General features: G+C 35.6%; 1 protein-coding gene across 6 annotated transcripts in view; it reads left to right on the plus strand.

Annotated features, from left to right (window-relative positions):
• The window catches only part of LOC112051516 (tyrosine-protein kinase Src64B), a 123,559-nt gene extending 111,067 nt beyond the window's left edge, over window positions 1-12,492 (plus strand). For 5 of the 6 annotated variants that reach the window (XM_052885712.1, XM_024090201.2, XM_024090219.2 and 2 more), the window contains 5 exons: window positions 3,260-3,397; window positions 4,662-4,872; window positions 5,452-5,705; window positions 6,237-6,424; window positions 6,915-12,492. In XM_052885712.1, coding sequence (XP_052741672.1) covers window positions 3,260-3,397; window positions 4,662-4,872; window positions 5,452-5,705; window positions 6,237-6,424; window positions 6,915-7,649 — 1,526 coding nt within the window. In that variant the 3' untranslated portion in view covers window positions 7,650-12,492. The remainder of the gene's footprint in view (window positions 1-3,259; window positions 3,398-4,661; window positions 4,873-5,451; window positions 5,706-6,236; window positions 6,425-6,914) is intronic. The other variant, XM_024090226.2, reaches the window with a different exon arrangement.
• Window positions 12,493-13,358: the final 866 nt, after the last annotated feature.

Here is a 13,358-nt window from a genome sequence, read left to right on the forward strand (position 1 = left end):
AATAAACCGCTAACTCTCAAGAACCGTAATGGACTCGTATTATGTATGCTCCTTGGCTATTACATAAAGAATTTAAGCGGGTGTCCCTTAGAATTAAGTTCCACTCAAACTTTGCACGGTTTTAAATCACTCTATTCTATTTGTCGCGTCTGCCGTGAACGACCGTCTACCCTTTTGCCGTGGTCTCGAGTGCTGCTTCAATTGTATATTTATTTAATAGATTACTTTGCTTAGTCTCAAGAACCGACAGCATATTAATAAGCTTTTAGTCTTTAAAACTTTGCCGATCTTGACCATTCAGCAAATCATTTATTTGCCCTTGATTAGACAATAATTATTTATCTTCCTTTACAATTTTGTGCACAAATGAGTATCTATCAGAAAGTCATATAACTACGTCGGTATTGGTTTGCTTATTCATCCAAACTTTTTAAACTCGATTTTCTCAAAGTTTCTTAAGTATACCTGTCTCCCACTAACTCCTACAACTAAATCCTCTTTGCGGTGCACGCTTGAAGTAAGCTCCCATAAGTACAAAACCGTAAGTTGCCAAAGTTTGAGGAACCGTTAATTTGGGAACTTTTAGCCGCATTGCTGCTGTAAACTTGTTTCTTTGTATCATAAGGATACTGTATAGTTTCTATGTGTAGTAGTTTTTTATTGCTCAGTAGTTTTGAGGAATTTTATGAGTTTGCTTAATATTTTAACATGGCTCCTTACCATGTTAACCGTTATTTGGTTTGGTTATTTTTTTTTTTTCAATGATTTGATAAGACTGTGAATTTAAATACGTGAAATTAGATACCCATCAAGTCTATTATCTTTATTTTTTGCAAAATCTATACATTTGTAATCGAGCAGTTGCTTAGCATCATTGTGATTTTTTTTTTAACTCAGATTAGTTTAGTCTCTTAAATTTTGTAATATTCGGCCTTCGGCAGTTCCTGTTGTTCGTCTCAGTTTTATTTGAGACGTTATTAAAATACAAAGGTAAAGTTACTAAAATAATTTACATTTTCAATATTCCTTTTACATTGTAAAATGTAAACATTTCATCATCCAAGTTAAATACCGCAAAATTTCCAGTCTCGAACGCCAGAACGGAAACAATTTTCTTTAAAAACAATCCTCGACATTTTTTCGCACGATGTTTAAGTTGCTCACTTAGGGCTTGGTCTGTTTGCGTTTATTTTTTCTTTGTTCCCTTGGTTTTCTCGTATTTTGTATAACTTTGGTCACATCAGCTATTTGACTTTAAAACTGTTAGTATTTTATAATGGTTGAAAAAGGAACAATGCAATCTTCTTTAGTATTTGTAGTTGAGAATTATTATTGTTGTTTTCTAAATTCCTCTTAAAGTTAGTTTCGACTTCTGAGTGACATTTTTGTCGATTTATATCTACAAAAATTTTTGAATGAAATGTTTTATGAATTAAGGTTAATTTTAATGATATTTTGTTAGAAATAGATGGAATTGTTGTTAAAAGACAATTGAATTCATGAGTGGGTTTGAACTATGTGGTGGGTTGGTTATTTGAAAAAAGTTTATCGTTTTGTATTTTCACTGTCTATTGTGTGTTAATGCGCTATGGAACCGTGAATCGGTAAACGCTGGGATATTTATAATTCCATTGCACTCCAGAAGACCAAATACCATAATTACAAAAACATATACATGTATCTCAAACGGTGAAGGAAAAACATCGTGAGGAGATCTGCATACCAGAGAATTTTCTTAATTCTCTGCGTGTGTGAAGTCTACCAATCCGCATTGGGCCAGCGTGGTGAACTATTGGCCTAACCCCTTTCATTCTGAGAGGAGATCCGAGCTTAGAAGTGAGCCAAATATGGGTTGATAATAATGATGATGATGATACTGCATATCGTACGTACGAGTGCATCAATCATTGCCATTACTGTCATACAGTTGTATTATTAGGTACATATCAAACGCGATAACAGGGTTGATCGTCGGCCAAAGACCTATTTAACTTCGGTCAAGTGTAAGTAGCCTTAGCAATATCAATATGCTCGGCTCAATAACGTTCTTGTGAATGCGTTCCACTTTCTCGGTTACTTTTCTGTACTTTTCTCGTGCATTTACCAGCGTATGAAAGGATTGAAGAAAGGATTCTCTCTTTTTTTTTCTTTTTCTCATTCAATAGCTTTGCTTTCACTTAATGAAACAGGCTTTTTTATATTATTTCTGTAGTTATAGATCACATGAACTTTAACAAATTAAGATTGTAAACAGAAATTTAACTCATCGATTTTGATATTTCTTTTTACACGCTTTTTAATAGTTTCACTTGTAATTATGTATGTAAGAGAATCTTGGAATCTTAATTTGACCCACTTCCCGGATTTCGATTAGGATGAAATTTTGCACATTCTGAGTTCTGATGACAATACATGACTAGCTAAGAAACGTCATTACAAATCCAATATGGCGGCCTCCCCAAGATGGCGGACTGGCTGTTTGAAATCCACCCCTATGATATGGATATCAGATGAAACGGTTTGCTGTCAGGAATACGAAAAAAATAGTCACGTGACTTAAATCCAATACCTATTTGTAATTTTTAGTGCGTTCTAAAAGCGTGTTTTTTAGTTTTTTATAGTATTTAAAGTTATTCTCGATTTTAATTTGAAATAGTTAATTTGTTTTTAATACCGGCGAAAAAACGAACCCTAGCGACAACGTCACCCAAATCTGAGAGAAAAAGATTCTACGCACGTTGCACACGGAAATCGGAGCATCTTCAGGAGATATTAACTCTACAACGTTCCGATGAAAAATGCAAGTCCGATGTAAACTTGAGTTAAAATTTTCAATTATGGAAGGAAAGAATAAAGTTTGCACCCTGTGAAAGTAGAATCTCCATTGATTTTCGGTGTGTAATTCTAACTGCCTGCATTTTAAAACGCCAAAAGTAAATTTCGAGTAGGTATTTCAAACAGACGAAAAGCAGCTTTTGCAAATGATCAATACATTTAAGCGTGGAAAACATTTTCACTGTTTCCGAACGCTCTCTACGAAATAAGAACTGTACGAATAAACAAAAGGAGTAAAAAATATTAGCCGCCCGTACCGATGGCGCCTTCCCTTTACTTACCAACTGTTTCAATTTGCAGTTGCTACAAATGAAAATATACAAGTAGTCCTACAATCCTTTGTGTACCATTTCTAATTTTTTCCCTATTATCTTAGCTTTGGAAATGGAACCCTATTTGTAATTTGCATTCTTCTATATTCCAGTATACCCAGCGTACAAGAAGAACGAAGCAGGCTTCACGACCTGCCCCTCGCTGGAGACGCGCTACACCGGCGAGCCCAACAACCGCGCCGTGACCCGCCGCCCGGCCGACATCGTGCGCACCAGGAACCCTGGGGCATGTGAGTCATCAACGTCACACTAGTTTTACTCGTAATACCAGGGTATAAGAAGAACGAAGCAGGCTTCACGAGCTGCCCCTGGTTAGATACGCGCTGCACCGGCAAGCCCAACAACCGCGCCGTCACCCGCCGCCCGGCCGACATCGTGCGCACCAGGAACCCTGGGGCATGTGAGTCATCAACGTCACACTAGTTTTACTCGTAATACCAGGGTATAAGAAGAACGAAGCAGGCTTCACGAGCTGCCCCTGGTTAGATACGCGCTACACCGGCAAGGCCAACAACCGCGCCGTCACTCGCCGCCCGGCCGACATCGTGCGCACCAGGAACCCTGGGGCATGAGTCATCACACTAGTTTTAATACCGAGCGTACAAGAAGAGCAGATAGCAACGTCCATAAGTTCTTCTGCGCTGAAAACTGCGCTAGGGAAATGTGACATAAACGAAAAAAACATTTTCCTCAAAAATCACATATACCTATTGATCACATTTACTGTACAAACAGTGAATATTTTAATTAAACATTCAGTGATTTATACTAGGAATGAGTCACTGAGTAATGTGTAACTGATAAGGCAATGGCAGTTGAGGAATAACGATCTGAATTAATAAAATGAAATTATGCCATCAAGTTACGCATGTATATTCATAAAGCGCTGTCGCCAGGGAAGGGCAAGGAAGGCGTAGGCTTGGCTGAATGCCAATACACGCTAATTCAGTCTAACGAAAATCTTAACTTTGTGAAAAGGAAGTTTACACGAGATCTGCTATATCTGGAGTAAATAAGTAGAAGGTTGGCGTATATTTTGGTTATGAACCTACATAAATATAGAAATAATGAAGTGGAATAAAATTTATATGTTCGCACAAGAAAGTTTCCCGTCACAACTCTTAAGGCTATTAGTAAATAGCACTGGTTTAGATAAATAATTAAAGTTCAAGTTAAAATTTCATTACGAACACGGTGTTATAGGGTAGTCTGCAAAAAAATTGCCCTGGTTTTCGAACATTATCACCAGCCGTTATGCATTCACTGCTGGACATACACCTATTTTAAGTAGCGCTCTTTCTTTGGCTTTTTGCATCCAATCGATGACAGCCACCTTCCGGAGTTGCGTCGCTCAACTTAGTGGTGGGTAGAGTAGTTGACATATTTAATTTAATGTAATACCAACCAATAACCAGATGGGTGAAAGCCGTTTCTAATTCTGATGTTAGTCTATCAATTTTAGCAAATAAATGACTTGAATTTGTATTATTTCAGGTATATCGAACGGTGGTCGACGTGTAGTGAAAGCACTATGCGCGTACACGGCTCGAGCAGAGTCCGACATCTCCTTCCGGAAGGGAGACCGTATGGAGGTGCTGAGCGACGCCGAGCCCGACTGGTGGCGGGTCCTGCACCTGTCCACCAGGCGGGAAGGATTGGTGCCGGCTAACTTCGTGGCTGAAGAGAGTTCGGTGGAGTGTGAAGAGTGAGTAGGACATTTTCGTTGCTTTTCCGTTCGAAGGGAGACCGTATAGAGGTGCTGAACGATCCGTTGACAGTTTTGAAACTGTAAACCAGGCAGGAAGGGTTGATGCTGGCTAACTTGGTGGCTGAAGAGAGTTCGGTGAAATGTGAAGAGTGTGTTGGACATTTTTGTAGCATCTCCTTTTAAAGGGATACCAAAGGTGCTGAGCGATGCTGAGCCCAACATGTGGCGGGTCCTGAACTTGTCCATCAGGCGGAATGATTGGCGGCTTACTTCGTGGCTACTCTAGGTAGGAAGATAGACTAATGAAAATACTGTACGAAAGCCTCAATAGAATCTGCCTTCACAACAGCGGAAAACGAATACGAAAAAGAATTCTTTTCGTTGCGACAATATATAGTCTTTTTATCTTCAGACATGTATTTAACGCATCCTAGCTTTTCTGGAAAGTCAATTAGTCTGTTTCTACTGGTCTAAAGAAAGATTCTACTAAGATATATTGGGCGCGGCCCAGGCCAACAGAAGAGCTTATATAAACGAAGTGGTAATAAACTCATTTTCATTCTCTTCATTTTACAGCTGGTTTTTCCCGCACGTGTCAAGAAAGGAGGCTGATAAGCTCCTCCTGGCTGAGATCAACCCTCGAGGGACCTTCCTCGTGCGGCCGGCGGAGCACAACCCTCACGGCTTCAGCCTCAGCGTCAAGGACTGGGAGGAAGGGCGCGGGTACCATGTCAAGCATTACAAGATCAAGCCGTTGGACAATGGAGGATTTTATATAGCAACCAATCAGACTTTCCCTAGTCTACCGGCACTGGTTATGTCTTATACGAGTGAGTCTTTTTGAGTTACCTCTATTATAACTTTGGAGTTGGGTATCTTTAAAATGAGAATGAATGGGCATTTTCTAGGCAAAGCGATATCCTATCTTATACCATATCTACACTTACCATCAGGTCGGATCATGGTCAAACCCGAGCCTATGTAGATTTTCAAAAAATCATTTATGGTTTTAAACCTGACAAAGTTATTTCTATCAATTAAATGACAAAACCATTCCACTAGATTATTATTGAGCCGGCAGCAAGATTTATTTTATAGGTATCAATGGTCATCCCTATGAAAGTGTTTTAAAAGTATTTCTATAATTTACACTATCTTGCATTTCTCTTATTCGGTTTTGGGTAAATCCTAAAAACACTAATTCCTCTTAATTCCTATCTTTACTGCTTTAAATGTATTTGTAGTTATAACAATCCAAGTGCCCAAACTCCTAAAAATGTAAATAGCACTCATAACCTGAAACCTAACCAACTAACCGAGAATAACTCATAATTCCAATGATGTGTACTCACACTTTACAGAGAATGCGCTAGGCCTGTGTCACGTGCTAGCCCGTCCCTGCCCGAAGCCCGAGCCCCAGATGTGGGACTTAGGGCCAGAATTGAGGGACAAATGGGAGATCCCTAGGAGTCAAATACAACTGATCAAGAAACTTGGGCAAGGGAACTTCGGAGAAGTGTATTATGGGAAATGGTGTAACAATATTGAGGTGAGACATTATTATTTACATAATTTTAGCAGTATTAAAAGAGCTATTAAGAGTACTACGTCACTCGAATAGCGACGAAGACGTCCGACGTAGTCTGAGACGAAGGCTGCCTTCAAGGATGTTTCCCAGGTATCTTGTCCTAGCTTCCATCACAAATGCTTGGTTTCTTGCCGGATGTACTAAGTACATTTGTATGTTTCCCAAACCAACTGTGGAGTGAATAGAGAGACTTAACTTTTAGAAGTTCTTCTTGAAATAAGTAACTTGAATTGAAATAACAGATATACATATTGTTGTACGTGTTGTATACTTAAAAAATTTAAAAGAACGCTTTGCAGTAACAGAAAAATGGTCAAAGAGGTTATTATTTTAAATCTTGTTACAAAGATTCTCGTTTCTTGTCTTCTCTCTTTATATCTCAACTTTTTCACAGATCATAACTCACAACCGCTTCCAAGTTAAAATACATTGTTTCCTTTCCATTTTCCAGGTTGCAGTAAAAACGCTAAGAGAAGGCACGATGTCCAAACAGGCCTTCCTCCAAGAAGCCGCCATAATGAAAAAATTCCGTCACAAACGCCTAGTCGCACTATACGCAGTGTGCTCCCAACAGGAGCCTGTATACATCGTACAAGAGTATATGTGCAAAGGTTCCCTCCTAGAATTCTTGAGGAATGGCGAAGGAAAGTCTCTCCATTTCGAAGATTTAGTCTACGTTGCAGCGCAAGTCGCCAGTGGAATGGAGTACCTCGAATCCAAACTGCTGATACACAGAGATTTGGCAGCGAGGAATGTGTTAATAGGTGAAAATAACGTAGCGAAAATATGTGACTTCGGACTTGCCAGAGTTATCGAGGACAATGAATACTGTCCGAAACAAGGCTCAAGGTTCCCAGTAAAATGGACAGCACCAGAAGCTATAATTTACGGACGTTTCTCCATTAAAAGTGACGTTTGGTCGTACGGTATACTCTTAATGGAATTGTTTACATATGGACAGATTCCGTACCCGGGGTTGCATGGGAAGGAAGTTATAGAACAAGTGGAAAGGGGTTATAGAATGCCAAAACCCGTTGGCCATTACTTACCGGATGATATCTATAGACTGATGCTACAATGTTGGGACGCTATACCCGAGAAAAGGCCAACTTTCGAATTCCTCAATCACTATTTCGAATCTTTCACAGTGACCAGTGAGATACCGTACAGAGAAGTGCAAGACTAGTGCTGTGATATAGTGATATAGGTTATGTACACTCTAGTATGTGAACAAGTGAAGTGATGAGCCGTATTCTTTTCAAATTTGGTACTGTAGACTGTTGATAACTAATGGTTTGCTTTTTGGCGGTGACATGCTGCTGTATTGCAAATATATTTCATTTGAGTCAAGGATAGTGATGCACTGTTAGACTCGATGTGACCAAAGTTACATATTATGAAGAAAATAGACAACCAATGGCGGTGGAGTAGACTCAGTCTCCCAATGCAACGAAAGAGATAGCGATATTTCCGGTTGCGCTGCCATTGGTTGAAATTTTGTCCATTTCTCTTCTCGAAATACGTCGTTTGATCGCATGCTAGGCCTACATGTTTGTATCATTTTCTTAGCTCAAATGAATTATAAAATGACTAAAATAATAACTGTTTTGTACGACGAAAATTAATGCACTGAACTAATGATAACTTGACATTTAGTATGTGAGCGTTGATTATGTATAGGAAGTGCGAGGGATTAAAGTTTTAAATTGTGTAGGGTCCTTAGCGAATAAACGGAAGTATAACAGGTTTGTGTGTGTCGATCTGGAAAATTAATTGATTTTGACAATCATTTTAGCAGTGTTTTGTATGTTACGTTACAGTGGTTTTCTCTCCTTCCAATATATAAAAATCCTTTAAGAAACAGTATCTCAAGGGAGCAGTAGACCTTCACCCTTCGTTATTATTGATGTCCTGAGGACATTTCTTAAATAAGGTTTTTTTGTAAATCAACTAACCATGACCGAATCCTAATAAGTCCTAACTTATTAGGATTCGGTCATGGTTAGTTATCAGTAAAAGTGAAAAAATGAAAGACAATAAGGAACCAGTCAGGGGTATAGGTATATATCCCTTGACCCTTCCAACGTAGAGTGCTACCATCTTATACTCCATTGTCACTTAACATCAGATGTTAGATATAATCAAGTCTTGGCAAGTCAAATCAAACGTGTTGAAGTACCTATTAGAAAGAAATTTGAACACACACAGACAGTTATAGTTTCCATTTTAGTATTTTTATACTCAAAAAGCATTACTAAACTATACAGGAAAGTTTGAGCTTGTCATTTTTATTCACCGGCTTTTCATATAATTTATGAACAATACGAATGAGGTAATTTAAGAAAATATAATGTAAGTTGACGGAAATCACATGGAACTAATGTAAGTCCACTGAAAAATAATTTAAGTAACATCGCGTCTCTCAAAAATCGACATCAAAATGCCGGGCGGTATTTTGATTGATAAATATAAATATAAATTTAAATAGTTAAAATTTTTTTAATTTATACAACATTATTAATGTAACCGTACGTCAAAATACATCGATCATTCTTTTAATGACGAATTAGTGAGTTAGCTTAATTTAATAATGAAAGATTGATTAGGTGATATTTTAATGTTTTGGATATTTAAAAAAAAAGCGCAATTTACGAAATGTGCCGACTAGCAGTGATTATGCGAATCGGTAATTGATATTGCGAAAACAATATATTATAATATGACTGCATCTTACTGACTTCAAAGTCCTTAAAGTCCAAAAGTCAAAGTCAAAGTCCAAAAGCACCTTCAAAGTTTGCTCTGGGCTTTATGAACTAAGCTTCTTTGTTTAGTGGACATCTTTTTTTTGGGTAAAGTTTTAATATTTTAATTTTTAAGTTTTACTGATCTAATATGTTGACTATTACTCAGTACATGAGATTGAATATAATCCTTATATTATATGGATTATGAGAATAAAGTGTAATTAAGATTACCGCCCGTAATTTTGCGCGTTTCTGAGAGATATCTAAGTCTACGCAAACACCTATTTTCTTATTTATTAGCTGTAGCTTAAGCATATTTAGGCATTACTTTGCATTTGTACAAAATTGTTCACTATCGATTAAACAATAAGGTTAAATGCGTAATATAATAAATAATCGTAAGAACATTTTCATATTATCCTATCCGACATTGGTTACTGGTTCTATACTGAGAATGATTCAAAGCAATATAACACTTTTTTTAATAACATTTTAGATACCGTATCGATATCGTTATTTCAATATCGATACCGCATCGATATCGTTATTTCAATATCGATACCGTATTGATATCGTTATTGTTATTTCGATACTTATCACCGATATTGGGTCGGATAGTGTAAAAACGCTCTAACGCAATATTTTCATATTCTAAATTGAGATGTGATATTTTTTTATCACGTGAATTCAAAATTTCATATAAATTTTTGCACACGCTTCATTTGTTTTGTTTTTACTTTCAATGTGGTGCTAGTAAGTAGTCGGCCTCAATATTTCTAATAATTTAACCAAAGTTGAGATCTCTGTACAAAAATAATTGTAAGAATAGAAAAAAATCTGATGAATATTTTAAGAGTTACTGAATAATTTTCCTACAAAATATCTTGGGAGATGTTTTGTGATTGTTTAGAAATATTTTATTTAATCTTTTTATTATAAGTATTGTTTTTGATAATGGTATGTATATTAAGCCTAAATGTATTCTTTGAATTTTGGAAAAAAAAATGATTTCTTAATACTTGTAAATTAGGTGTTATATTCTTTAAATGATAAAAATGTTGATGTCAATTAACCGTTTCCCTCATTTATAATAATGGTTCCAACTTTCATATAGTTTTATCTACAATGAGGTCGACTATCCTTAATTTTATTCTATCCTTAATTCTGTTTTTTGCTAATTTGCACACAGAACACGATTCTAATTTATATTGCGTACAAAATATGTTCAGTCCATTTTTAGTGAAAAGAAATCATAGATAAGCTAAATGAAAACACGTGTATAGATATTAAAATTAAAAAAAAAAAATTTGGATGCCCACTTTAATATACCGAAGTTTATACAGAGTTTATAACGTATATTCACTCGACTGAAATTATTTAGGCTCCTTTGCGATTTTTTATTGTAAACTTTAAAAACTACCATAGATAATCAATATTATGTAAGATTTATTTTTGTAAGGCGAAAAAAGAACGATATACTGAAACGATACCAGTATTGTACGAGATATCGATACCGCCCTAAGGAACGACACTATTTGGGAATTAAGTTTTTGTGGAATCGGACCTTGTTTTTTTTTTAAATTCTAATGTTGACATATATCAAGTTGTCTGAATGCAAAGGGGCCAAATTCCTTCACATGAGAAAAATAAAATAAAAATAGCTTTAGGACCATATACCAAAGAGTTATTGTACATTACGAACGCAGGATAGATATATAAGCGGGGGGCATATTTAATTTTAGACTAGTTAGAAATTGTGACCTGTGTACCTACTGTTAATTATTTGACCAATATTCCCAATTTTTACATATGTATTACTAATTTTTTTGATTAATATGTAATCGAAAAATTATTTGGAACGTTTTCATAATACCCGATATCATAATATCAATATTTAAAAACTTTTATTAAAAATAACTATTATCATAACTACACGTTATTAAAAAGATAAAACATATTTAAATTTTTAATTAATTGAGTGAAACAAAACAATTTATACAATCCACCAAAAAAATATTAAATTCCTTCAATAGTCTTTAATGATATTATTTTTGAATAATACGACATATAGTTACTGTTCCAAAACTAAACCGGATATTGTGAAAACGTTTTAACATTCAAATAATATGCTGACAGTGTCTGTTTATGTTTTCAAGTTAAAAATGCGACTACTTTTCTGTCTACGACTTTGAGTTATAAAGGAGAACTGGCCAATCAAATTTGAAAAATATACAAAAAAACTATTCGATAATATAGAAACTATAAATATCTATAACTATATTTTATTTAGTTTTCATGTTGTTTCGAAGTCCTTAGAACAGGGCTATGTTCAGCCGTGGACGTCCATCGGATAATAATGATGATGATATTTTATTTACAACAACAACAACGATAACAACAACAACAGCAGCAACAACAAGAAGTGTTATATATTCGATCAATTAAAGTAAACTCCAAATAGCTAAAAATAATGATAATGATGGTGATGATATTTTATTTACAAAAACAACAACTAGTAGGAATAGTCTAGTTGATATTAAATTGTTAATTATCGTTCTACTAGATAAAAAAAAAATATATTTTTTTTTGGGACGATGTCATGAAAATTTTAATTTTTATATATTTCACCTGTCGGCCATAATAGTCTATATTTCAACTGTTTATGACGTCACGTTAGGTTGTTTCCTTTACCAAACGGCGCATTTCACAAAAACATTAGTTAGTAAATAGTTTGACGTTTAGTACATCAAGTAACAATATGACGTCACAAAATGGACGACAGCATTTTTTACTTTTGAAAAATTTTTAAAAATACGTGATTTTTAAATTAAGTTAAGAAATCCTTAACTTTTATTAATTGATATCGATAATATTTCCCTTATTTCATGTATAATACGAAATCACCTAACATTGGTTATATTAAATTTAATATGAGTCAACTACCCTATTGATAATACTTACATGAAAATCGATTAAAAAGTTAACTCCAAATAGCAGTTAGATCTAAGTGTCGCATTTGTTTACTATAAAACATGGCCACTGATCAAAAATCCATGACTTAGCAAATTTTTTCGCCTCAAATAAGTATTAAAGGTATGCTTTAATCACTTAACCATTTCCTCTCATCCAACTAGTGATTGTATAAATTTGAGATAAAAAAAAAATTATAATATAGTGTCTTAAAACATTCCAAGTAATCAAACACTAACTTTGGACACTTTTGTATGAAACAATTAGATTTGTAAGATTTTGTACATACAATGAATAAATGTTATTGATATAAAATTGTTTTATTTTTTACTAGCAGAAATACCGCGGGTTTACTCCCTTGGGAGTAAAAAATATAACCTTGTTTCTTGGTGATAGCTCACGGTAGCTTTCTATTTGGCAAAAGAATTTTTAAATCGATTCAGCTCCCCTAGCCAAGTTGCACGTCGATTCTCTTTCTACGATCGCTAACGCTTCGAAAACTAGAAAGATGTATGGAAATGACATTTGCTATCGACAGGTCACGTGATCAAGATCTATCATTCCCATATTTTTTTTAGTGTTCGAAGAGTTAGCGATCGTAGAAAGAGAATCGACATGCCACTTGGCTAGGGGGGCAGTTTAGACCCCAACAGACTTTATGGTATGCAATGAAGATTTCCCCGAGATATAGCCAATAGCCCTGAGACGCGATAGCCCATTGGATATGACCTCTGCCTTCGAGGACGTAGATTCGAATCCGGTCTGGGGCACATACCTTCAACTTTTCAATTATGTGCATTTTAAGAAATTAAATATCACGTGTCTCAAACAGTGAAGGAAAACATCGTGAGGAAACCTGCATACCAGAGAATTTTCTTAATTCTCTGCGTGTGAGAAGTCTGTCAATCCGCATTGGGCCATCGTGGTGGACCATTGGCCTAACCCCTCTCATTCTGAGAGGAGACTCGAGCTCAAGAGCGAGCCGAATATGGGTTGCTAATGATGATAGCCAATAAAGCCGTTTATATTGTACTAATTATTATCTATTCTGTAGAATCTATACATATACATGTAAGGGGAAATAATTTTTCCAAGAACGCTGCTGAGAATCTAGTTTCCGGAGAAGGAAAACTAAAAACTCACATTTGCATTCATAAATATGACGGTACCTAATTAAAACA

Source organism: Bicyclus anynana, chromosome 15, assembly GCF_947172395.1.
Source record: "Bicyclus anynana chromosome 15, ilBicAnyn1.1, whole genome shotgun sequence".
Taxonomy (NCBI): Eukaryota; Metazoa; Arthropoda; class Insecta; order Lepidoptera; family Nymphalidae; genus Bicyclus; species Bicyclus anynana.